This window comes from Nycticebus coucang, chromosome 6, assembly GCF_027406575.1.
Source record: "Nycticebus coucang isolate mNycCou1 chromosome 6, mNycCou1.pri, whole genome shotgun sequence".
In the NCBI taxonomy this organism is placed as follows: Eukaryota; Metazoa; Chordata; class Mammalia; order Primates; family Lorisidae; genus Nycticebus; species Nycticebus coucang.
The window spans coordinates 83,011,897-83,039,827 of NC_069785.1; the positions used below are offsets into that span (position 1 = coordinate 83,011,897).

At 46.1% G+C, this 27,931-nt stretch overlaps 2 protein-coding genes across 2 annotated transcripts in view; both read left to right on the forward strand.

Moving 5' to 3' along the window:
- Nucleotides 1–18,759, forward strand: part of LOC128588739 (uncharacterized) — a 90,210-nt gene extending 71,451 nt beyond the window's left edge. The window contains exon 3 of the mRNA XM_053595569.1: nucleotides 18,680–18,759. The gene's annotated coding sequence lies outside the window, so the exon portion shown is untranslated. The remainder of the gene's footprint in view (nucleotides 1–18,679) is intronic.
- Nucleotides 1–27,931, forward strand: part of LOC128589157 (pro-interleukin-16-like) — an 82,498-nt gene that overhangs the window by 17,318 nt on the left and 37,249 nt on the right. The window contains 4 exon segments of the mRNA XM_053596072.1: nucleotides 12,220–12,325; nucleotides 18,680–18,759; nucleotides 18,761–18,823; nucleotides 22,421–22,531. Of these exon segments, the coding sequence (XP_053452047.1) occupies nucleotides 12,220–12,325; nucleotides 18,680–18,759; nucleotides 18,761–18,823; nucleotides 22,421–22,531 (360 nt within the window).

Sequence of the window (27,931 nt, forward strand, 5' to 3'; positions counted from 1 at the left end):
TTTTAAATTTCAATGAAACTTGTTCATCTATGTTTTCTTTTGTCATTTGTGTTTTTGGTATCTCATCTAAGAAGGTGTTCCCTAATCCAAAGTCATGATGATTTACTCCTATTTTTCTCTAAGAGTTTTGTGGTTTCAGCTCTTATCGTAGATCTGTGATTCATTTTTGAGTTACTTTTTGTATAGGGAGTGTGCACAGAGTCCATTTTTCCTCATTTGCATACAGATATCCTGTTTGTCCCAGAACCATTTGTTGGAAATATTTTTATTTATTTATTTATTTATTTATTTTTTTTTTTTTTCAGTTTCTGGCCGGGGTTGAGTTTGAAACAGCCACCTCCAGCATATGGGGCCAGCGCCCTACTCCTTTGAGGCACTGCCCTATGTTGGAAATATTTTTTAAAAAGTAGTTTCCAGGACTCCCTAGGACTTGGTAATCATCTAGTCCTAAAGCAAATACTGAGAACGGTGGCCCAGGCAGTGAGATTGGGTGTGTTGGGGAAGTTTGAGAAGGTGCAATTGTAAGGACTTGGGGACTGTGGGCGTGCCGGGGAGGAGGAGTGGGGGCTGGAGAGCGCGCCTCAGTCTCTGGGCCTCAGGCTTCCTGTCAAAGCCAGGGGCTGGGTGGCCTCTTCATCCCACATACCATGTGGCCATCCTAGTCCAATCTGCGAGTCCTCCCTGGTTGTCCTCATGACTCGAACATCAAAGCCTGTAGCTGCACCATCAATTCAACCACAGAAAACAAGCCTCAATCAGGGGACCATTGAATTATATTTTGTGGTTTCCTTAGAGTGGAGCAGCTATGGTGTCTCAATTTGGACAGAAATGGAAAGGCTTGTATTGAAGAGAGATGTGGTCAGCAAACTCCAGAAGCATCAAGTTTCTGCCAGTAATGCCATCCAGGGTCTACATAAAAGTGGGCACTCCTTTTTTTTTTATTAAATCATAGCTGTGTACATTAATTGGATCATAGGGCACCATACACTAGTTTCATAGACCGTTTGACACATTTTCATCACACTGGTTAACATAGCCTTCCTGGCATGTTTTTAGTTATTGTGCTAAGACATTTACATTCCACATTTACTATGGAGCACTGGAACCTTCTGTGGCTTGGCATGCAGTTCAGGACCCAGGATCTTGCTTGTGGATTCAGTGCCCCTGAACTCTGCGTTCTCCTCATGGGTTCCCTCCTTGGTCGCATGGTGATCTCGGGGTTGCTCGTTTCTTGGAGTTGGCTATTTAGCTATAGCAGCTACATGACTGACCCTAACTTTGGAGAAAATACTTTGGAGAAAAGAGGTCTCTGGACAGCTGCCCCCTTTCCCTACTCAGTCATCATGGGGCCTGGGAAATGCAGAGACTACTATCAGTCTGATGGGGCACATTTCCCACAGAACTGCTGTCCAGGCTGTGGTCTCTGGTGAGAAGAACGGCAAATGTGTTTAGGTGTGACTTTGTCAGTCCCTGATCTCAGTGGCAAATTCCAAGCTTCAAGAACAGCCCCACCTTGAGAGCAGGAACAGAAGAGTTCTGTCCCGTGTGTTGGCAATCAAACTGCACCAATGCTTGTGGATCCTACAGAGACTCCTTTGATGAGAAACCACTCCACCCAAGACAGAGGGTGCCTGACAGAGACCCAGCTTCCCCAGGGCAGCCAAGAGGAGACATTTTGTTCTTATGCATGATTTTCAGACATGTGATCATTTCAGAGAGGGCGATAGCCCTCCAGCCCTTTAAACATAACCGTCAGCTACATTCAAAAGCAAAGAGATGAAAGTGACTATAGATACCACTGAATTCACCCTCTCAGCTTATAAAAGAGGAGACTGAGCCCAAAAATTTAAGCAGAAAGCTCAGTCATGAGAGATTCTGTGCTACTAGTCTTATGACCCTTTCTCTTCTCTATCTCACCGCTCATCTCTAGTGAAGAAACCATTCAGTTTGGGTCTGTTGTTTGTTTTGTTTTGTTTTTTTTAAAAAAGAATTTCTCTCTGTTGCCCTGGGTAGAGGGCTGTGGCATCATCATAGCTTACAGCAACCTCAATCTCTTGGGCTCTAGTGATCTTATTGTCTCACCCTCTCGAGTATCTGGGACTACAGGTGGCTGCCATAATACCTGGCTAATTTTTCTATTTTTAGAGATGGCATCTGACTCTTGCTCAGGCTGCTCTGGAACATCCGAGCTCAGGTGACCCACCGGCCTCGGCCTCCCAGAGTGCTGGGATTACAGGTGTGAGCTACCGCACCTGGCTTAGGTTGGGGTTTTAAGAATTAAACAGAATGAGCAAAATCTTGGCATGGGCCCTGAGTATGGCTGAATACTGAAGGTCTGAAAATGTGTGAACCGCCTCTGTGGACTTCTGGGAGCCATATGGTTTTATACACGTTTGATAGAAAATTATCACTCTCTCCGTCTCATGTCAGTCTTGCATTTCCATTCTCTCCTGTCATAGCCATCTAGTGAGAGAGTCCACGCCACAGCCACGCTGAGGGGAGGCAGTTTACACAGTCATTTAAGAGCTTGACAGCACCCTGGTTAGGTACCACTTGCTGGAGCAGTTAGAGACTCGTTGCCTGTTAGGGGGAAGGAACCAGCCACCTGTCACCTCTGTCTGAGGCAGCTCTGGTTGGAAGATAGACTTGGGAAGGATAAAGAAGGAATTATCCACACAGCCTTGTGTGTGCACAAGAGGCTCCATCGCCCCATGCGTGGAGACTTGAAATTGCTGCTCCCCAACACTGCAGTAAGAGGCTGAGCCACTGACTTGTGGACAACTGAGTGGCCAAGTGGTGGACCCAGTTGGCTCAATTTCTTTTGAGCACTAAAAGCCCCAAAGGAAGCGTCTCTTCTGACGTGGTATTAAATTTTCCCAGCTAATCTGGGGGAAGAAGAGTTTCTACTTCCTATGATTCTCCTGCCACCAGTTAGCTCTGCTGGCCAACCAATTTCTAAATCATGTCTTGGGCTGGGGACTTTATAGAAGAGGATGAAGAGAAAGAAATTCACCTACAACATACTTTAAGTCTACTAATGTGACAAATGTAAATTTAATCATTTGGTTTTATTTTAACTATAAATATAATACATGGTCACTGTAGAAAATACATAAAACCAGAAAAGTATAAAAAAGAAAAGTATTTATAGTCCCAGCACCCAAATGCACTCTTGTCAACGTGGGGGAGCAGGACCCGGTGTTTCCCGTCTGCTGCTCTGTCCTCAGCCCTTGGGGTAGTGCCCCCTACAGAGTAAGTGTGTGGTACATGTTTGTTGCGTGAGTGTTCCTATTTTGATATGTGCGTGTGTGTTTGTGTGTGTTTATTCCTAGGCTTTTTTTGACGTCTATTTTACATGATTATACTTAGGCTCTGTTCATAACATATTCTCTTATTTTTAACTTACCACGATAACAAAAACTATTCCTATATCACAAAAACGCTTTGTAAAATTTTTAAAGTGTCTTGTGTAATTTATTTACTTTTATATTAATAGATATTTGGGGAAAAACATACATTTCAAAGGCACTTTGCAAATTAGGCTTGTCTTTGGACAAGTAGACCTGCTGGTTGTTTTTCTAGACTCTTCTATGTTCAGTGGACCCTAAAACTACTGAAATCACATTCTATCACTTCCCCAGTCTCACTGGAGTGCAGGAAGACGTGGGAATAATGCCAGAGGGAAATCTCAGAATTAGAATCAGGGTATAACCTCTAAACTAATGCAATTAAGAAGTATCTTTTGAATATTGTATTGTATGAAGTAATGAATTCCATGAACTAGTCATTTTGCTAAGTGGAAATGCAGGGGCCTGGAAATGCAGGGCCTCAAGAATATAATCTATAATCTACCTAATCACTGCTGTCTTTCCTTTTAAAGAATTCCCTGGGCTAGCCCTGTGGGAGAGCTCTTTGTCCAGGTTGCTGCAGTGCCATCTGCTGCTGAAATTGAAGATGAGCACCCAGGAGCCCTTCAGGATGACTTCTTTGATTTCTAGCACTAGACTTCTACAAGAAAGAAGAGATTTAATATGTGTTTTTTTTGTTTGTTTTTTTTGCAGGATCCTCTTGTTTCAAACCTGGATGTAGTTTTTTTTTTGGCCAGGGTTGGGTTTGAACTCGCCACCTACGGCATATGGGACTGGCACCCTACTCCTTGAGCCACAGGTGCCGCCCTGGATGTAGTTTTCTAAAACAGACTTTAGGTGAACTTCTGACTCCAGATGGTTCCAGAGTACATTTGATTAATTACTCCACCTTTTTAGAAATTTGTATCAAAATTGAGAAGGAATATACAAATAGGGAGAAATGCATGTCAGAACAGGAAACCATGGAAAGGGGCCAACACATTTAGAACCCATGAGAAATTTCTGTCTGACATAGTGCAGGTGAGACTGGATGGAGGGAAGGGCTCATTACCCTGCCATTCACCACATGGGAGAGGGATGCTGGGGGAATGAGGGGAGCAGATGCCAGCAGAGTCCCCCAATGCACCCCAGATCACAGTGGCAGGAGTTGAAGGTGAGGATGGGTTACTGGGCATATAGTGAGAGGCAAACTCAGATCCTCCCTCCACTCTGAAAAATGCACCAGGTGCTGGGTCTGCAAACACTTGAAACATGGGATGAACGAGGCATTGCCAAGCCTGGCTTCTAACAAAGGTGGTCATGTGGGTGGTGCCTGTGGCTCAAAGGAGTGGGGCACCAGCCCCATATGCTGGAGGTGGTGTGTTCAAACCCAGCCCTGGCCAGAAACTGCAAAAAAAAAAAAAAAAAAAAGGGGTGGTCATGTCAGAAAAGTGTCAGGTGCCCCCAGAAAACTCTACCCTGGAATACTAAGTTCCAGAGAGCAATTAAGCCATCTGGAGTTTCCAGGTGGAGAAACCAGTATCCAAAGAATCTATGCTCAACCAATCACTGTAATGCAAAAATCACAGAGAGACATTCTCAGAAATGCAAACATTCGGAGAGCTTTCCTGAAAGAACACCCACCCACCCCACACTCTTCAGGATTATGATAGTGATAATACAATCCATGTAACTAAAAATTAAGTCAAGATCATTGGGCTTAATTAAATTATGAAATAGAATAACAACATAAAAACAATCTAGGAAGAGAAGTAAAAACTAATGTCATCATCCTTATAATTCATCTCTATTCCTATGCCCCTCTATTCCTAAAATCCTGAGTAAGGATAGGAAGGAAAGTAAAAGCCTCAATTGGCTCAGCTTGGGAAATAAGTTCAAGTATGTTTAATGTACTGTTTATAAACCCAACATTAGAAAAGATTTTTCTAAATTGTTAGTATACAAAGGATCGAAGAAAATTTGTTCAAAATGTAGAAAGGTAGAAGAATAAGAAGAAACTTCAGCAAATTTAAGTTAAGATTTTTAAAGCCCTAAATTAAATCTTTGCATATAGAAATCAGCAAAATAGGCTGGACATGGTAGCTCATACCTGTAATGCACTCTGGGAGACCAAGGCGGGAGCATCACTTGAGGCCAAGAGTCAAGACCAGCCTGAGCAACACAGGAAATGCCTGTCTCTCTAACAAAAAAATTGGCCAGTTGCAGCGAAGTGTTCTTATAGTTTTAGCTATTAATACTTAGGAGGCAGTGAGCTATGACCCACCACTGTGCTCTAGCCCTTGTGGCAGAATGAGATCATATCTTAAAAAAACAGAAAGGGAGGGAGGGGGCGGAGCAAGATGGCGGTCGAGTAACAGCTTCCTTGCATCTGGGCACCGTGAGTCTGGGGAGATAGGACTCCAGGCATCTCTGGCTGGTGGGATCTGCCTATCATCACCCCTGCGAGGATACAGGGAGTCAGCGAGAGACTTCTGGACCCCAAGAAGAGGACCAAAACAGTGGAAAACCGGCAAGTGGTCGCATATGTTCAATCCGTCTAAACCCGCCCACAACTCCCACAGGCACGAGAACTTAAAGAGCAAGAGGAAGTGAAAGGAAAATTAGGGCAAGGAAACAGATAAAAGAAATCACTCATGAGGAAGAATCAGCAGAAAACTCCAGGCAACATGAAGAACCAGTCCAGAACAACCCCGCCAAGGGACCATGAGGTAGCTACTGCAGAGGATTCCACCTATAAAGAAATGTTAGGAATGACAGAAAGGGAATTTAGAATACACATGTTGAAAACAATGAAAGAAATGATGGAAACAATGAAGGAAACTGCTAATAAAGTGGAAAATAACCAAAAGGAAATCCAAAAAAAGAAATAAGAGATGAACGATATGAAGAATATAAAACGGATATAGCAGAGCTGAAGGAACTGAAACAGTCAATTAGGGAACTTAAAGATGCAATGGAAAGTATCGGCAACACGTTAGACCATGCAGAAGAAAGAATTTCAGAGGTAGAAGACAAAGTTCTTGAGATAACTCAGATAGTAAAAGAGGCAGAAAAGAAGAGAGAGAAAGCAGAACGTTCACTGTCAGAATTATGGGACTTTATGAAGCGTTCCAACATACGAGTTACAGGAATTCCAGAAGGGGAAGAAGAATGCCCCAGAGGAATGGAAGCCATACTAGAGAATATTATAAGAGAAAATTTCCCAAATATCACCAAAGATTCCGACACACTGCTTTCAAAGGGATATCGGACCCCAGGTCACCTCAACTCTAACCGAGCTTCTCCAAGACACATTGTGATGAACCTGTCCAAAGTCAAGACAAAAGAAAAGATTCTGCAAGCTGCCAGGAGTAAGCGCCAGTTCACCTACAGGGGCAAATCCATCAGAGTGACCACAGACTTCTCTAATGAAACTTTCCAGGCAAGAAGACAATGGTCATCTACCTTTAATCTACTTCAACAGAACAATTTCCAGCCCAGAATTCTGTATCCTGCTAAGCTAAGCTTCAAAACTGACGGAGAAATCAAATCATTTACGGATATACAAACATTGAGGAAATTCGGCACAAGACCAGCTCTACAGGAAATACTTCAACCTGTTCTGCACACCGACCACCACAATGGATCAGCAGCAAAGTAAGAACTCAGAAAATAAAGGACAGAACCTAACCTCCACACTGATGCAAAAGATAAAACTAAGCAATGGACTCTCACAAAATAAGACGAATAGAATACTACCACACTTATCAATTATCTCCATAAATGTTAATGGCTTGAATTCCCCACTGAAGAGACATAGATTGGCTGACTGGATTAAAAAACACAAGCCATCCATTTGCTGTCTGCAAGAAACACACCTGGCTTCAAAAGACAAATTAAAGCTCCGAGTCAAGGGTTGGAAGACAATTTTTCAGGCAAATGGAATTCAGAAGAAAAGAGGAGTTGCAATCTTATTTTCAGATACATGTGGATTTAAAGCAACTAAAGTCAAAAAAGACAAAGATGGTCACTTTATATTGTCAAGGGAAAAATACAACAAGAAGACATTTCAATTCTAAATATTTATGCACCCAATTTAAATGCTCCCAGATTCTTGCAACAGACCTTACTCAGTCTGAGCAATATGATATCTGATAATACCATCATAACAGGGGACTTTAACACTCCTCTTACAGAGCTGGACAGATCCTCTAAAGAGAAATTAAACAAAGATGTAAGAGATTTAAATGAGACCCTAGAACAACTGTGCTTGATAGACGCATATAGAACACTCCAGCCCAAAGATAAAGAATATACATTCTTCTCATCACCCCATGGAACATTCTCCAAAATTGATCATATCCTGGGACACAAAACAAATATCAACAGAATCAAAAGAATTGAAATTTTACCTTGTATCTTCTCAGACCATAAGGCACTAAAGGTGGAACTCAACTCTAACAAAAATGCTCGACCCCACACAAAGGCATGGAAATTAAACAATCTTCTGTTGAATAACACATGGGTGCAGGAAGAAATAAAACAGGAAATCTTTAACTTCCTTGAGCATAACAACAATGAAGACACAAGCTACCAAAACCTGTGGGATACTGCAAAAGCAGTTTTGAGAGGAAAATTCATCGCTTTAGATGCCTACATCCGAAAAACAGAAAGAGAGTGCATCAACAATCTCACAAGAGATCTTACGGAATTGGAAAAAGAAGAACAATCTAAACCTAAACTCAGTAGAAGAAAAGAAATATCCAAAATCAAATCAGAGATCAATGAAATTGAAAACAAAAGAATCATTCAGAAAATTAATGAAACAAGGAGTTGGTTTTTTGAAAAAATAAATAAAATAGATAAACCATTGGCCAGACTAACGAGGAATAGAAAAGTAAAATCTCTAGTAACCTCAATCAGAAATGATAAAGGGGAAATAACAACTGATCCCACAGAGATACAAGAGATCATCTCTGAATACTACCAGAAACTCCACGCCCAGAAATTTGACAATGTGACAGAAATGGATGAATATTTGGAATCCCACTCTCTCCCTAGACTCAGCTAGGAAGAAATAGAGCTCCCGAACAGACCAATTTCAAGCACTGAGATCAAAGAAACAATAAAAGATCTTCCAATCAAAAAATGCCCTGGTCCAGATGGCTTCACTCCAGAATTCTATCAAACCTTCAAGGAAGATCTTATTCCTGTACTGCAGAAATTATTCCAAAAAATTGAGGAAGAAGGAATCTTCCCCAACACATTCTGTGAAGCAAACATCACCCTGATACCAAAACCAGGAAAAGACCCAAACAAAAAGGGGAATTTCAGACCAATCTCACTCATGAACATAGACGCAAAAATTCTCAACAAAATCCTAGCCAATAGATTACAGCTTATCATCAAAAAAGTCATTCATCATGATCAAGTAGGCTTCATCCCAGGGAAGCAAGGCTGGTTTAACATACGCAAGTCCATAAACGTTATCCACCATAGTAACAGAGGAAAAATAAAGATCACATGATCCTCTCAATAGATGCAGAAAAAGCATTTGATAAAATCCAGCATCCTTTTCTAATTAGAACACTGAAGAGTATAGGCATAGGTGGCACATTTCTAAAACTGATTGAAGCTATCTATGACAAACCCACAGCCAATATTTTACTGAATGGAGTAAAACTGAAAGCTTTTCCTCTTAGAACTGCAACCAGACAAGGTTGTCCTCTGTCACCTTTACTATTCAACGTAGTGCTGGAAGTTCTAGCCAATACAATTAGGCAAGACAAGGAAATAAAGGGAATCCAAATGGGAGCAGAGGAGGCCAAACTCCCTCTTTGCTGACGACATGATCTTATACTTAGAGAACCCCAAAGACTCAACCACAAGACTCCTAGAAGTCATCAAAAAATACAGTAATGTTTCCGGATATAAAATCAATGTCCACCAGTCAGTAGCCTTTGTATACACCAATAACAGTCAAGATGAGAAGCTTATTAAGGACACAACTCCCTTCACCATAGTTTCAAAGAAAATGAAATACCTAGGAATATACCTAATGAAGGAGGTGAAGGACCTCTATAAAGAAAACTATGAAATCCTCAGAAAGGAAATAGCAGAGGATATTAACAAATGGAAGAACATACCATGCTCATGGACGGGAAGAATCAACATTGTTAAAATGAGATGATCTCTTGTATCTCTGTGGGATCAGTTGTTATTTCCCCTTTATCATTTCTGATTGAGGTTACTAGAGATTTTACTTTTCTATTCCTTGTTAGTCTGGCCAATGGTTTATCTATTTTATTTATTTTTTCAAAAAACCAACTCCTTGTTTCATTAATTTTCTGAATGATTCTTTTGTTTTCAATTTCATTGATCTCTGATTTGATTTTGGATATTTCTTTTCTTCTATACTTCCCAAAGCAATCTATAAAATGTCTATGCTTCCCAAAGCAATCTACCTATTCAATGCCATTCCTATCAAAATACGAACATCGTACTTTCAAGATTTGGAAGAAATGATTCTGCATTTTGTATGGAACCAGAAAAAACCCCGTATAGCTAAGGCAGTTCTTTGTAACAAAAATAAAGCTGGGGGCATCAGCATACCAGATTTTAGTCTGTACTACAAAGCCATAGTGGTCAAGACAGCATGGTACTGGCACAAAAACAGACACATAGACACTTGGAATCGAATTGAAAACCAAGAAATGAAACTAACATCTTATAACCACCTAATCTTTGATAAACCAAACAAGAACATACCTTGGGGGAAAGACTCCCTATTCAATAAATGGTGTTGGGAGAACTGGATGTCCTCATGTAAAAGACTGAATCTGGACCCACACCTTTCCCCACTCACAAAAATTGATTCAAGATGGATAAAGGACTTAAATTTAAGACATGAAACAATAAAAATCCTCCAAGAAAGCATAGGAAAAACACTGGAAGTTATTGGCCTGGGGAAAGACTTCATGAAGAAGACTGCCATGGCAATTGCAACAACTACAAAAATAAACAAATGAGACTTCATTAAACTGAAAAGCTTCTGTACAGCTAAGGAGACAATAACCAAAGCAGAGACAACCTACACAATGGGAAAGGATATTTGCATATTTTCAATCAGACAAAAGCTTGATGACTAGGATCTATAGAGAACTCAATCCACATGAAAAAAGCCAACAATCCCATATATCAATGGGCAAGAGACATGAATAGAACTTTCTCTAAAGATGACAGACGAATGGCTAACAAACGCATGAAAAAATGTTCGTCATCTCTATGTATCAGAGAAATGCAAATCAAAACAACCCTGAGATATCATCTAACCCCAGTTGAGAATGGCCCACATCACAAAATCTCAAAACTGCAGATGCTGGCGTGGATGTGGAGAGAAGGGAACACTTTTACACTGCTGGTGGGACTGCAAACTAGTACAACCTTTCTGGAAGGAAGTATGGAGAAACCTCAAAGCACTCAAGCTAGACCTCCCATTTGATCCTGCAATCCCATTACTGGGCATCTACCCAGAAGGAAAAAAATCCTTTTATCATAAGGACACTTGTACTAGACTGTTTATTGCAGCTCAATTTACGATCGCCAAAATGTGGAAACAGCCTAAATGCCCACCAACCCAGGAATGGATTAACAAGCTGTGGTATATGTATACCATGGATTACTATTCAGCCATTAAAAAAAATGAGACTTTACATCCTTCATATTAACCTGGATGGACGTGGAAGACATTATTCTTAGTAAAGCATCACAAGAATGGAGAAGCATGAATCCTATGTACTCAATTTTGATATGAGGGCAATTAATGACAATTAAGGTTATGGGGGGGGAAGCAGAGGGACGGAGGGAGGGGGGTGGGGCGTTGGTGTGTGTCACACTTTATGGGGGCAAGAATGATTGCAAGAGTGACTTTACCTAACAATTGCAATCAGTGTAACATGGCTTATTGTACCCTCAATGAATCCCCAACAATAAAAAAAAAAAAAGAAATAGACATATAAGAATTTAAGAAGGACAATTAATTAGATAGCCTTGGAGTGAGTGGTGGGAGTACTGCTGATGGAAGAGAGCACAAGAGGGGCTCCTGCAGTCCTGACAACTGTCCATTGTTTTAGTCTGCAAGATCATTACATGGTGGTTTCAGTTTGAGAAAAGGTATCAATCTATGTATTTAGATTTGTTACTTGGTATGTTACACTACAATAAAAAGTTTTTCTATATAATAAAAAAAAAGAAAGGGAGGGAGGGAGATAAATCAGAAATATAATTAATAAAACCATAATACTCTCAAGAATGCATGGATGGTTCCATCTTAGAAATTCACTTCTGCAGCACTCATCCAGCAAATCTGTGTAAGTGCCTGCTAGGGGCCGGCTGTTCCAGAAGGATGTAACTTACTTGATCCTTCCCCCTAAAACATACCTCCCAGCCTTTCCATTCATGTCACTCTCTAGTTCTTTCTCCCCACCACACCTGTCAGACTCTGTAAATCTTTCACCTTTATTTGTTTGCTAGTTTAGTGTCTGTCGTCCCTCCTTAAAATGCTATTTCGCCAAATGAACATGTCTGTCTGTCTTGTTCCAGTTGTCTTTCTTATGCCCAGCAAAGAACTTGACATGTGACAACTGATAGATTCATGCAACACTGATGTAATATATATTAATTCAGTGTTCTGTATTAAATGAATGGATGTGCATGAATGGATGATCGCGGTTCTCATAGAGGGCAAGGATTTAGCAGAGGACAGAGAAGATCCAGTAGGTACTTCCACGGACAGCATCAAAATCCCATTTTTCTAAGTACATGTGTCTATCCTATCTAACTTGCTGAATAAAAGATGGAAATTGTTTTGCAGGAATCTTCTACAACTTCCTCTCGAGAAAAGGTTGGAAAACTTGAAGCACAGACTAACTTCCTGTTTCCGAAAGCCTGCCACCAAAGGACTCGCAGCAACTCGACCAGTAGGTGTCTTGCCACGAGGTGTTCAGGAACAGGGCTTAGCATCTCCCGAATATCAGGAATGTAGGCAAGCAGCCTGTCCATCTTGTGTGCGTTGTGTACGCACTGGCCTTGAGGGCTCTGTGTGGTCCAGCCAACTCCTCTTTGAGGTGGGCTCACAGTGCCGCGTTGGGAGGCTGAGAGACAAGGGCTTTCCTCCTGCTGGGTCTGACCCACTCCTTGGTCCTGGATGGCCACTCTCTCTCTCCTGGGGCCTCTGCCACCTATCTGTAACACAATGGGGCTTGAGGTTAGAAGACCTCATGCTGCAAATAGAATAGTGCTAATACAAAGTCAGGAAAACATGAAGAACACAGAAAGGCGTGAAGAACTTAAAATCACACCAAATCAGGTTGAGCTTGGTGGCTCACACCTGTAATTCCAGCATTGTGGGAGGCCAGCTGTAGCTCAAGACCAGCCTGAGCAAGAGTGAGACCCCATCTTTGCTAAAAGTAGGAAAAAAAATCTAGCTGGGCATTGTGGTGGACACCTGTAGTCCAGATACTTGGAAGGCTAAGGCAAGAGGATTGCTTGAGCACAAGAGTTGGAGGTTGCTGTGAGCTATGACGCCATAGCACTCTACCAAGGGTGACAGAATGAGACTGTCTCAAAAAAAGGAAAAAATAATAATGTCAGAGATAATCCATGCTAACACTTTCAATCATTTTCCTTCTATGCCTATATGTACCTATAGAAAACTTACACATATAAACCATATGTGTGTGTGTGTGTCTATAAAACTTTACCTCATGTCATTGGGAACTTTTGTAAACACCATTTTGAGTGGATACATGAAATTTCATTCTATGAATTTATATAGTTAACCAGCTCCCTAATCATTCTCATTTTTGTCACCAACCTAATCAAGGTGCCAAGTTTGTACGTGGAATTTTATTTGAGTCTGTGATGATCTCTTGGAGGAAATATAAAAGGCAGTGGGTTGGTACATGGCTTAGAGTGCACACCAGGAGCCAAGGCACTTGGATTTGGATCCTGCTTCCAGAACAAATGATCTGTGTGATCTCAGCCAAGTCTCTTAAAATCCCTACACTCTGTATTATTCTGCTGTAACATCCATCATCCTTAAATTAATAATTTTCCACTTTTTGATGGCTCTTTTTATCATACATTTTTACTCTTTTTACTTTTAGTGTAATTTCCTAGAAATGGGGTTTTGGGTCAAAAGGTATGTATACTTTTGATCAGTATTACCAAATTTCAGTAGTGAATATCCCCCCAGTAATGTATATGAATAGCTATGCCTTCAATTATAGCCCACATTAAATTATGTATTCTTCTTTTTGAGACAGGGTCTCTCTCTGTTGCCCAGGCTGGAGTACAGTAGTGCAATTATAGCTCACTGCAGCCTCAAGCTCCTGGGCTCAAGTGATCCTCCTGCCTCAGCCTCCTGAGTAGCTGGGGCTACAGGTGCTCACCACATCCAGCTAATTTTTTTTTTTTTTGTAGTGAGTTTGTCTTGCTATGTTGTCCAGGCTAATCTAGAACTCCTGAGCTCAAGCAATCCTCCCACTTGGGCTTCCCCAAGTTCAGGGATTGTGTGTGTGAGCCACTATGCCCTGAATTATAATTTTTAAAAAATATTTGCTACTGAGGTTTTTCTCTAGCCCACTTTTCCCCACCCATTCATTCCCTGATTTTTACTGCCTGGCTTTGCATTTAAGACCAGCTGTCTTATTAGTAGGTCTCAGAGTAAAATGAAAATGTGAGACCTCTTTTCAAAAATTTCATGGGCAAAGCGTGTAGCCAAGTTGGAATTCTTCCAGTCTTGGACTGCAAAATAACTACACAGGGCCATGGCAACTGGGAACTGACCTCTTCAGACAGCACCCCCCAGGCTCTCTGGACCTCTGGGGTCTGGTTGGGTTCAGAATATGAGAAGCACCAACAGAAGACCGGCAGGGGGAAAGAGTGGCCAGGAGGTTTCTTCCCCTTGCCCCTGCCTCCCTGCCCCCTGCCCCCTTTCCTCCCCAACCCCTGCCCCCCCGCCTCCATGCTTTTGCTTCTCAGTGACTATACAACATGTCAGGTGGCCTACCTGTCACAATGCCAGTGCTCAATGGGCTCCGGTAGTCCCCACGGTTTCCTCCACTTGCCCTGCAGGCCTGGGGTGATGACAGCTTCTGTGCCTCAGTAGTCCTTGCTGTTTTCCCAGCTCTGCCCACCTTTGTAAATGGCTCCTTTATTCAGTTCTCAGAATCCCAGCTGAGGGCACCTTTTTTTTCTTGCACTAACAAACCTCTCCATACAGGTGGGATATAATGTTGTTTTGTTGATTTATTTTGTTTTTGGAAGGTTTGCCCATTTTTCCATTGGGATAATCATCATCTTATCATTAATTTATAAAAAGCCTCCTTGTTAAATTAATATTTGGCTGCCATATGTATTTGTTGTTTTTATTTTAATTTTTTGACATGAAGATTTTTTTAACCTGAATTTATTGATTTTTTTCCTTTGTCAAAGTTTCTTCCACATTTATAGAACTATTAAATATGTGGCTATATTTTCTTCTAATTTATAAATGATTTGTTTCTTTTGTTCCCTGAACTTAGTGTGTCTGTAATTTATTTTTGGTGTTTGATATGAAGTAAGAATCTGGACAGATTTTATTTTCTGAATGACTGGAGAATGATTCTAGCATGACTTATTTATAATCAATTCCTACCTACCCCTTTATTTTACCTTTTTTGTTTTATTTATCTCTTGCAAATGATAAGCAGTTAGATCCTTGAAAGAAAATCTTTTTAAGGAGAGAAGTTCAAGTCATTCACACTAGTCATATAAGTAATACTTACTTTTACTTATTTCTTTTTATACTTCCTATTTCTATGGTTAATTCCCATTTATTTGTTCTTTGCCTCTTTGAAAGCTTTATTCAATTTTTATCTCTACTTCTGGTTTCCTTTAAGTTAGAATTAATCAATTAAGTCTGATTAATTAATACTTCAGACACATTTTCCAAATTGTTCCTTTTATGAACAATGAGGAAACTTAGCATGATGTTATTTATCTGGAGTCCCTTCTCCATTTATTTTTCTATTTTATAATTCAACTTAAATTTTAAATTATAATTCATATTACATAATCATCACACATATAGCTCCCCTTCAAGAATTCTTTTGATTTTTGCACTATATTTTATAATCACATTTTCAATTAATGCACTCAATACTGTATGTTTAAATGGTTTCCACTTCACCTCCCAATGGAAATAATTTTGATAAATTTCCATATTGGCTGGAATGCATCAGCAAGTAATTTTCAGAAAGAGTAGGTGAGGGCCCAGACCACGTAGAGCTTTGGAGAACCTGCTCTGTCCTGATTCCATCCTGAATCCACACAGATCTGAGCTCCTAGCAGGAGCAGGAGGCGCCACAGAAGCAGAGCTGGGTGTGGTCCAAGCAGGGCTTGCCAAAGGCACTGAGGTCAGCTCTATCTGCCTGTGAACCACTCCAAGTTGGCATCCTGTTTGCTTTCCCTTATTTCCTCTGAACCCAAACCGTGTGCCACTGCCCTCCTTCAAACGACAGGTCGCCCCTGCTCTGCTGTGGAAGGAGAGAGTGGGAGGGGAAACTGGGATCCTGGAGACTTGGGCAAGCCTAAGGCTCTTTCAATTCACTGTCCTGCAACCCTCTGAGCACTGATAAAGTAAGGGGTGAATTCCCGCAGCGTTCTCCAAAGGATGAAGGATGGGCTGCCTGCATCATCTGGGAAGCCTGGCAAACATCCAGATTCCCCCAGACCCCACAGGGCAGATATGGATTCAGTACATTGGGAAGGGCACAGAACTCTGGCCTTTTATTAAACACTCTAGAAAAATTATGTACAGGCAGATTTAGGACTGGACAATCTCAAGCCTCTCCTCTCAACCTCCTTCCACGATTTTGTGTCCTCTCTTTATAGCATGTGGCTTTCTGAATCCTCTGCCCACCTCCCCACCCATCCATCTGGCAGCAATTGGTCCCAGTAAGTCAGAGAGGACCACCTACTTGTGCTGAGGCAGCTGCTAGGAGCAGCTGTCCTGGCAGGAAAATGTTTCCCCAGCCACTCCACTCTCTGAGCCCTGATGGACCAAGGCCTTTGTCCCTTTCCTCATCCCCCTTTTGGGATGTCATTCCCTCAGGGATGTCTCGTCTCTTTTCTTCTCCACCTACCCTGGCCAGTAGTTTCCTATCTTCAACCTGTAAACAAGTTTACGTCTTCCCATCCAAAACAAGAAAGCAAACCAAAAACCCTGCTCCATCCTGCGTTTCCCCCCAACTACTAGCAATCTCACATTTTTCTCTGGGGGAATTTTCCACAAAAGCTTGTACATTCACTTGAGCTGAGGGATACCTGGAGAACAGCGCCCTCTCCCTGCACTGCCCGGTACAGCAGCCACATGTGGCTGTAGAGCATTTGCCATGTGGCAGATGTGCAGGAAAGTAAATGACTTGTGAACACAAGGCAAAAAGGACATGAACTATCTCCTTAATAATCATTGAGAGGACAGTAATTTAGATATACTGAACTGAACAAATTACATTTTTAAAATTAATCTCACCTGCTTCTTACTTTTTTAATGTGGTTTCTAGAAAATTTTAAATCATATAGGTGGCTAGCATTATATTTCAGTTGGGAAGTGCTGCTCTGGACAATGATGGTTTATATAAGGTAATCTCTGAGGGTTTTTCCAGCTGTATGTGGTAGAGCTCCTGATTGGACAAAAGGAAGTCTGAGGTTTTCACAAAATATAGGAAGCCTATTGCTTTGCATTTTCTGACCCGTGAAGAATCGAGGAGAGAGAGAGAGAGAGAGAGAGAGAGTGTGTGTGTGTGTGTGTGTGTGTGTGTGTGTGTGTGTGTGTTCGCACGTGCATGCCTGTGTATAGGAGGCAGTCAGATAAACCCCAGAGCTCAGGCTGGCTTCAGCTGGCGTCTGATCCCTGCTGCGTCCACTGACTGGTTCTATCATTCTGCCCAGGTGTTAGATGGGTCTCAGTTAGGACTGGCAGCTGTCCAAGGCCCAGCCCACCCAGCACCAGCAGAGTGAGTGTGATGCCCCAGCTCTTGTCATTCCCTAAGCATCCGAGAAGTGTAAGCCAAAGCCACCCTGAGATGTCGCCCTAACCCAAGAGAATAGCTCTCATGCAAGGCCTGAAGCTGCTGGCGGGGGGTGCAGAGAGAAGGAAACACATACACCGCCGGTGGGACTGCAAACTAGTCCTGCCTTTTTGGAAAGAAATATGGAGAATCCTCAAAGAGCTAAAAGTAGACTTTCTGTTTGATCTGGCAATCCCATTACTAGGTACCTACCCAGAAGAAAAAAAATCATTTTACCACAAGGACAGCTGCACTCAAATGTTTATAGCAGCCCAATTCACAATCACGGAAATGTGGAAACAACCTAAATGTCATCAATCCAGGAAGGGATTAATAAATGGTGGTATATGTATACCATGGAGTAGTATTCAGCCATAAAGAAAGATGGAGACTTTACCACTGTTGTATTTACCTGGAAGGATTTAGAGAACGTCCTCCTAAGAAAAGTATCACAAGATTGGGAAAACAACCATCCAGTGTACTCAGTATGAAACCTGCAGATCAACCTACATGCCCACACAGAGAAAAACACATTTGAATTCAAGAAGGGCGAGGGGCGGAGGAGCTGTGGTGAGCTCTCACTCAACTGCAACCTGGACTTTAACGTTTAATCAATGTAACCTATTCCTATGTGGCCTTATATTAATCTGAAATTAAGGAAAAAAAAAAAAAAGAGGCCAGCAGATAGGGTCTTCTGCGGGCCTCCGCCTGCAGGGCTGCTGGTCACACCTGTGCTGGGAAAGCTTCACGCTGTCCCCTGACTCTCCCGGGTTGGTATTGAAAACTTCAGGAACTGGGCTCCCAAGAGCCCAGCACACTGTTTCACACGTGGGAGACACGCATCAGCTCTGGCAGGTTGTTTTTTTTTTTTTTTTTTTTTTTTTTGGTGTTCTTGCCGTTTTTTGTCTGGGGCTGAGTTTAAACCCACTACCTCTGGTATATGGGGCTGGCGACCTACTCCTTGAGCCACAGGTGCCGCTCAGCTCTGGTAGTTTTAAAGTGTGGAAGGATGAGAGCGCTGTGGGACAGAAACCGGCGCCCAGATCGTGAAAGTTCCGCCGGCGCCCCCCGGCTCTACCCCGAGCCCCAGACCCTCCGCAGCTTCCGCGCAGCCTCTCCCCGCGGGCGCAGGGGAGCCGGGGAACATGATGTTCTCACTGGAGCTTTGCGTTCTGAGAGCGAAAATGACTTCTTGCTGTCTTTCCTCTTCCGGTTTAGGTGTTAATCCCTATTGCACAGGAGAAATTGATTTTCCAATTACCAAGAAATCCGCAGCTGCCACAGACAGGCAGCCCCTGCTCCCTCTGCAGCAGCAGAAAGTCCATTTCGCAGCAACTGGACTGTCCCGCGGCAAAGGCCTTGGTAAGATAAAATGAGGAGAACCCAGAAAAGAGGGGGAGCAGTGTCGGAAGAGGTCTTCCTAGTGTCTGTGTCCATTTCTGGGGAAAGAACCACCTCGGGAAAGGTCATCTGCCCAGTGGCGCCTTGTGCCAGACACGCAACAGGGGCCACCTCTGTGCTTCTAGGAGCCAACCTGTAGCCAGCATTTCACCCTGTAAACCCTGCACTCTGGCCCTATGCGGGTGGCTTTATGTCAAGGTAAGGAATTTGTGCAAGTTTTCCCTGCCAATAAGAAGTGGGTCTGGGACATGAAATCAGACCGTTATGATTCCAAAGCCTGTGCTTTTAACCCCTACGATATCGTAACTTTTTTTTTTTTTTTAAACCAACCTTGTCTCTAATTCTGCACACAAGCCCAGAAACAAAGGTATTTAGCCTCATTTTACCGTAGGATGTAGAGGCTTGGCAAGGTAAGTAGCTCAGTTCCTACATCTTAAATCCTAAGGGACCAGAATTTGAATGGATACCTCAGTCCATGAGGCATGAGCTTGCAGACTGGGAGCTAAGCAGATGTGAAGCCCATTGCCCCTACACACGTCCCCCAGGGCTGCCTCTGTTTCCCCTTCTGTCCCTTCTATAAGCCCCAGCTAAAGCACTCTGTGCCTCCTGCTGTCACCTGTGATCAGGCAGCACCCCTGTCCATAGTGCCTCACTCCCTCCCTTCTCTACCTCCGGAAACCTTGTTCCATCCCTCAAAAACCTTCCTAAAGCTCCCTTCTCCAGGAAGTTCTGATCCCTCTGACTGTGCACACCTTGCATTTTCCCCAGTGCCCACGGGGAGGAGTCTGCTTCTCTCCCGGTGCGCCCATCATATCCAGCAGTGTTGTTTATGTGGTGTCTCAACTCCTTGGCTGACATTCCCAGGGCATGCTCCACGGTTCAGTGATGTTTGCTTCTCTGCACACCATGCAGTAGATGTTCAGTAATTTCATTTCTCTCTTTTCCCTTCCCTTCCTTGAGTGACTATGGTTTTTATCCACATCTGGGAGTGTTGGTGTCCCAGTATCAGAAAAAGATGGCTTCCAAAGTGACTCCCCAAGGGCGGCGCCTGTGGCTCAAGGAGTAGTGCGCAGGCCCCGTATACCAGAGGTGGTGGGTTCTAGCCCGGCCTTGGCCAAAAACTGCAAAAAAAAAAAAAAAAAAGAAAGAAAGAAAAAAGACAAAGTGACTCCCTGGGCTGAGGACTCCCACGGTCTCTGTTTTTCTGTACTTCTGGGGTTACACAGGAACACTCTGGAGCCCTCAAACCCCTGCCAGGTCTGAGTCTCTGGGATTGGGACAGCAGGTGCTTCCTGCTTCCTGTCCTTGCTGCCTCATGCTCTGGAATTCCAGAGCCCTGGCATGAGGCCTTCAGGCCAGCAATGGCAGGCTATCGGTCAGTTGGTGGTAGCTCCCCAGAAGGTTGACTGGGAAGGATGGAGGGGCTCTATGCTATCAGAAAGGAGTGCTTTGGGTGGCTAGCAGTGTTGTGGGGGCTGCTGTGTGAGACACAGCTATTGCCTCTGCTCACTGAGCCCCTGGATATTTATGAGGCATGTGGACCATTAATCAGGTTCTCCAGGGAAACAGAACCAATTGTGTGAGAGAAACTAATTTGTTACAAGGAATTGGCTCACAGGGTTATGGAGACAGGTGAGTCCTGAGATCTGCAAAGTGAGGTCCAGTCTGAGTCTGAAGGCCCTAGAGTCAGGAGAGGTAATGATGCAGTCCCAGTCCGAAGGCTATAGGCCTGAGATCCAGGCAGATGCTCCAGTGGCAGCGTGAGGGGAGGGAGAAGGCTGGCATCGAGTCCACAGGCAGGCAGGGAGGGTTCTTTCTTAGGAGCAGTCAGCCTTCTTGCTCCATTCAGACCTTCAGTTGATTGGACAAGGGTCACCCATATGATGGAGGGTACTTGCTTTGGCTACTGACTTAATCATCAATCTCACTCAAAAGAATAACGTCTGACTCAGTGGCCCCAGCCAGTGGATACAAAACATTAACCATCACAGACATCCAGGCATGATTTCATCTTGTCTTCATGACAGCTCTCCAAGGAAGGTGGAGAGGGCTTATCAGAGAAGGTCTGCTTCTGGAAGAGAGGAAGGGAGAGTGTGCCTCACAGTGGGTGGGCAGCTGGGAGGGGCTGAGAGCTTCAGTCCCCGGGGCATTTTCTTGAGAAGCTCAGTCCATTAATGTGGCAGCCGCAGGCCAGCCAGAGGGAGGGTGGTCCACAGAAGAGGAGCTGGGCGTCCAGGGAAGCTAGTGGAAAACAGACACGCAGGCCCTGCTCACTGCCTGCCAGGACACCGGCTACATGTTCTATGTGGATTTAATTGTAAAGAGGTATACAACCATGAGAGTAAGTACTGTTAAGAACTACCTTTTGACCAGGCCAGGTAACTCACGCCTGTAATTCTAGCACTCTGGGAAGTCATAGCAGGAGTTTTGCTTGAGCTCATGAGTTCCAGATCAGCCTGAGCAAGAGACAGACCCCATCTCTACTAAAAATAGAAAAATTAGTCAGGTGCAGTGGTGGATACCCATAGTCCCAGCCACTCAGGAGGCCAAGGTAAGAGGATTCCTTGATCCCAGGAGTTTGAGGTTGATGTGAGCTAGGGTGACAAAAGGGAGACTGTCTCAAAATAATAATCATCATCATCATCATCCACCTTATACAGGTGAGGAAACCAAAGCTCATAGCAGGTAAACGGACTTCCCAAGGCTATCTACATAGCAGCAGCAGGATGCAAATGTAGCTTCTGCGGAGCCCGCCTCCTGCCTCGTCTGCCCAGGCCTTCCCTGGCAGGGCGGGCCTTAGAGTCAGCCGCCCATGTCTCTGGTTCTGGCTGCCACATCCCAGGTCTCAGAGAGCAGGGACCGTGAAGCTACCTCCACACTCACAGCTGGTGTGCCTTCTTCAGGGGGACGTGCACCCCTAGGCCCAAAGTCTTTCAAGTCATAGGATGTGGAAAGCAATGAACAGTCTCTAGGTTTGTAATAATGAGAAGAAAGCTTCACAAGGCGCTTTTCTAAGTGCTCTCATAGTTTACTCTTCAAAACAGCTAGGTAGGCCCTGTGATTTTGCATTTGAGGAAACTGAGGCACAGAGGGACTATGTCACTTCCCCAATATCACCAGCTGATAATTAGCACAGTCAGGAGAACAAGCCAGACAGCTGGGCTCCAAAGTCTGGGCTCTGACCCCCTGGCTATATTACCCACCACCCCATGTCTGGCGTTAGGGAGGATCTCAGTAAACATGTCTTTGGGTGAACACAGTCTGAGAGAGCATTCCTGGCGGTTGGCTTTCCAATCTCTGCTTGAGACTTTGGTTATGGGGACTCGTCTTTGGGGCAGCGTGGTCTGTGAGGTTATCCTGCATCCACCTTGTGGAGGAGCCCCAGTGAGTGTTTGGCCACTGGCCTGTAGGAGGATGGGATACAGTGAGCCCCTCCACACCAGAGCTGCCACAGTGCTTACCCCACAGGCCCTTAGGAGGGAGGCGTCTGCTCCCCCTCCTTGGCAGAGCCCTCCCCACCTCATGGGACTCACTGCCCACCGTGCTTCCTTCTTGAAGGGCACTTCAAGACCCACGCGGTCGTTGAGCACAGCCCAGCTTGTGCAGCCCTCTGGGGGCCTCCAGGCTTCTGTCATCTCCAACATCGTGCTGATGAAGGGCCAGGCCAAGGTAAGAAAGGGCTGTTGCCGACAAGAAATCCTGGAGCGGCACCAGTCTCTGAGGGGCTGCGGGGATTGTGGTGCATCAGAGGCGTGGTATCTTTTCAGCTCAGAACCAGCTGAGTTCCAGAGATATACATTTTTCTAATTAGTCAAAGTGATCATTTTCTTTCAAAAGATATAATTCCCCAGCAACTCCCTCAATACTGTCAAAGCCATTTGCTGATTTATTCCTGGGAGGATATTTTCTAGGACTTTATTTTACCTGATATGTAAACCTGAATTGTTTACATAGACTTCTGGATCTTAATTTTGCCTCCACCATTCAGATGACAGCATAAGAAAGCATAAACCCAGCATTTTTAAACATATGTGCTACCTGCTACATGTGGGTGACTCAGTGGTCTGTGATGCTTTGCTGTCAGCTGGAGCTTCTAGAAGAGTCAGAACTAATTCTGGCTCTCTCTAGATGGGGAAGCACCATACTGATCTCTGCTGCACGCTTGAGACATATCAAAAGCAGGAATGAAAATATTGGGGTAAGCCAGATGTGGTGGCTCAGGCAAGCAGTCCCAGCACTTTGGGAGGCCAAGAGGGGAGGACAGTTGAGGCCAGGAGTTTGAGACTAGCCTGGGAAACATAGCAAACTTCCTGTCTCTGAAAAATTTTTTAACAATTAGCTGGATATAGTGGCGGGTGCCTGTAGTCCCAGCTACTTGAGAGGCTAATGCAGGAGGATGGCTCAAGCCCAGGAGTGTGAGGTTGCAGTGAGTTGTGATGATGCCACTGCTCTCCAGCGTGTGAGACTGAGCAAGACACTGCCTCAAAAAAGAAGAGAAGAAAAAGGGTATCACTGATAATGGGGACCCAAGATGTTTCTTTGCACTGTCTGCGAAACAATCTACTTCATGCGTGGGATTGACATGCACGCTCAAATAGCTAGAAGAGATACAGGCAGTTTCTGAAAATGTTCTCAGAGCAGCCCACGTAACCCAGCTGCTGAAATAATGCAAGAGCAGCTTCTTTAATCTAACATGGTTTGGGTCTGTGGTCGGAGTGGAGCAGCTAACTGCTGCTTATGATCTCAGCAGGGGTGCAGCCTCCACACACCTGAGCTCTCTGCCCCTCTGTCTCCTGTTCTCCTGGGAACTCTGCAGGGAAAAGCGAGAGAAGGCAGATGTGAGAAACATCAGGATGAACATTCCTTTAATCACAAGGGAGCAACTGTCTCCTATGTCCACTCTCTCTGAATAGCCCCACTTTCCAATTAGCGAATCATAATGCTTTCCCCCCTTGAATTTAGGTAGAATTGACTTTTAAATTTTTTGCAATGCTCAAAAGAAAGCAAAATGGAAAGAGGGCAGTAAAACTCGTGCAAAGATGACCAGAAATGGGTTAAACGATCTTGGTGCATAGAAAATATACATTCATTAAATAATCTTTCTGAAGCCCAGAGATGGAAGGAGACAAATTGTTTGGTCTAGGAAGATTGGAGAACAGAATAGGGGTGATGAATTCAGAAATAAGGTAGCTTCCCACTATCCAGCGGACATTACTACCCCAAGACCTTGCCAGTGACGGGACGACTGGTAGCAGTGAGGCTGGAGGTGACAGCAGGAGGAGGAATAAGCTAGAAGGACCAGCAAGTGCTGAGGGTGGGGCCAAAATGAAATCACATGATAAAACCAGCTGCCAAGACCCAGAATTTGTGCTTTGCAAGGGCAGCTCCTTCAATCCAACAGCCCCACTGTTAACTCCCACAGAGACTGGGAGGTTCCGGGACTTGCCCAAGGTTAGTGGGCAGCTAAGCCAAGATGAGGGCCTAAGACCACCTGATTCCAGGCCTTGTTTGTGAGCATGATGCCACCCTGCCTTGCCAGGATACACTGGACTTTGAGCCCAGGGTTGTAGTTTTACAGCCAGCCTGAGGCTAGTGGCCCATAGGGGAGCCCCAAAGTGCATCCAAGTCCACATTTCCCTTCAGCAGGTGCTGTGCCTGGGTGCCACTTGTCCTGCCTGCTGGGAACACACACCACCTTCTCCAGAGCTTAGCACGGACCCCCATCCACAAGGCTCACTCACCACCTTCCCCAGAGCTTAGCACGGCCTCCCATCCATATGGCTCACACACCTCCTTTCCCAGAGCTTAGCACAGACCCCCCATCCACATGGCTCACTCACCACCTTCCCCAGAGCGTAGTACGGACCCCCATCCACATGGCTCACTGACCACCTTCCTCAGAGCTTAGCACAGCCCCCCATCCACATGGCTCACTCACCACCTTCCCCAGAGTTTAGCACGGCCCACCATTCACATGGCTCACTCACCACCTTCCCCAGAGCTTAGCACGGCCCCCCATTCACATGGCTCACTCACCACCTTCCCCAGAGCTTAGCACAGACCCCCATCCACCTGGCTCACACACCACCTTTGCCAGAGCTTAGCACAGCCCCCCATCCACATGGCTCACACACTACCTTCCCCAGAGCTTAGCACGGACCCCCATCCACATGGCTCACTCACCACTTCCCCAGAGCTTAGCGCGGCCCACCATTCACATGGCTCACACACCACCTTCCCCAGAGCTTAGCACGGCCCCCCATCCACATGGCTCACACACCACCTTCCCCAGAGCTTAGCACGGCCCCCCATCCACATGGCTCACTCACCACCTTCCCCAGAGCTTAGCACAGACCCCCATCCACCTGGCTCACATACCACCTTCCCCAGAGCTTAGCATGGACTCCCATCCACCTGGCTCACACACCACCTTCCCCGGAGCTTAGCACGGCCCCCCATCCACCTGGCTCACACACCACCTTCCCCAGAGTTTAGCACGGCCCACCATTCACATGGCTCACACACCACCTTCCCCAGAGCTTAGCACGGCCCCCCATCCACATGCCTCACTCACCACCTTCCCCAGAGCTTAGCACGGCCCCCCATTCACATGGCTCACACACCACCTTCCCCAGAGCTTAGCATGGACTCCCATCCACCTGGCTCACACACCACCTTCCCCAGAGTTTAGCACGGCCCCCCATCCACCTGGCTCACACACCACCTTCCCCGGAGCTTAGCACGGCCCCCCATCCACCTGGCTCACACACCACCTTCCCCGGAGCTTAGCACGGCCCCCCATCCACCTGGCTCACACACCACCTTCCCCGGAGCTTAGCACGGCCCCGCATCCACATGGCTCACACACCACCTTCCCCAGAGCTTAGCACGGCCCCCCATCCACATGGCTCACTCACCACTTCCCCAGAGCTTAGCGCGGCCCACCATTCACATGGCTCACTCACCACCTTCCCCAGAGCTCAGCACGGACCCCCATCCACATGGCTCACTCACCACTTCCCCAGAGCTTAGCGCGGCCCACCATTCACATGGCTCACTCACCACCTTCCCCAGAGCTTAGCACGGCCCACCATTCACATGGCTCACACACCACCTTCCCCAGAGCTTAGCACGGCCCCCCATCCACATGGCTCACTCACCACCTTCCCCAGAGCTTAGCACAGACCCCCATCCACATGGCTCACACACCACCTTCCCCAGAGCTTAGCACGGCCCCCCATCCACATGGCTCACTCACCACCTTCCCCAGAGCTTAGCACAGACCCCCATCCACCTGGCTCACATACCACCTTCCCCAGAGCTTAGCATGGACTCCCATCCACCTGGCTCACACACCACCTTCCCCGGAGCTTAGCACGGCCCCCCATCCACCTGGCTCACACACCACCTTCCCCAGAGTTTAGCACGGCCCACCATTCACATGGCTCACACACCACCTTCCCCAGAGCTTAGCACGGCCCCCATCCACATGCCTCACTCACCACCTTCCCCAGAGCTTAGCACGGCCCCCCATTCACATGGCTCACACACCACCTTCCCCAGAGCTTAGCATGGACTCCCATCCACCTGGCTCACACACCACCTTCCCCAGAGTTTAGCACGGCCCCCCATCCACCTGGCTCACACACCACCTTCCCCGGAGCTTAGCACGGCCCCCCATCCACCTGGCTCACACACCACCTTCCCCGGAGCTTAGCACGGCCCCGCATCCACATGGCTCACACACCACCTTCCCCAGAGCTTAGCACGGCCCCCCATCCACATGGCTCACTCACCACTTCCCCAGAGCTTAGCGCGGCCCACCATTCACATGGCTCACTCACCACCTTCCCCAGAGCTTAGCACGGACCCCCATCCACATGGCTCACTCACCACTTCCCCAGAGCTTAGCGCGGCCCACCATTCACATGGCTCACTCACCACCTTCCCCAGAGCTTAGCACGGCCCACCATTCACATGGCTCACACACCACCTTCCCCAGAGCTTAGCACGGCCCCCCATCCACATGGCTCACTCACCACCTTCCCCAGAGCTTAGCACAGACCCCCATCCACATGGCTCACTCACCACCTTCCCCAGAGCTTAGCACGGCCCCCCATCCACATGGCTCACTCACCACCTTCCCCAGAGCTTAGCACAGACCCCCATCCACCTGGCTCACATACCACCTTCCCCAGAGCTTAGCATGGACTCCCATCCACCTGGCTCACACACCACCTTCCCCGGAGCTTAGCACGGCCCCCCATCCACCTGGCTCACACACCACCTTCCCCAGAGTTTAGCACGGCCCACCATTCACATGGCTCACACACCACCTTCCCCAGAGCTTAGCACGGCCCCCATCCACATGCCTCACTCACCACCTTCCCCAGAGCTTAGCACGGCCCCCCATTCACATGGCTCACACACCACCTTCCCCAGAGCTTAGCATGGACTCCCATCCACCTGGCTCACACACCACCTTCCCCAGAGTTTAGCACGGCCCCCCATCCACCTGGCTCACACACCACCTTCCCCGGAGCTTAGCACGGCCCCCCATCCACCTGGCTCACACACCACCTTCCCCAGAGTTTAGCACGGCCCACCATTCACATGGCTCACACACCACCTTCCCCAGAGCTTAGCACGGCCCCCATCCACATGCCTCACTCACCACCTTCCCCAGAGCTTAGCACGGCCCCCCATTCACATGGCTCACACACCACCTTCCCCAGAGCTTAGCATGGACTCCCATCCACCTGGCTCACACACCACCTTCCCCAGAGCTTAGCACGGCCCCCCATCCACCTGGCTCACACACCACCTTCCCCAGAGCTTAGCACGGCCCCCCATCCACCTGGCTCACACACCACCTTCCCCGGAGCTTAGCACGGCCCCCCATCCACCTGGCTCACACACCACCTTCCCCGGAGCTTAGCACGGCCCCGCATCCACATGGCTCACACACCACCTTCCCCAGAGCTTAGCACGGCCCCCCATCCACATGGCTCACTCACCACCTTCCCCAGAGCTTAGCATGGCCCACCATTCACATGGCTCTCCTGTCAA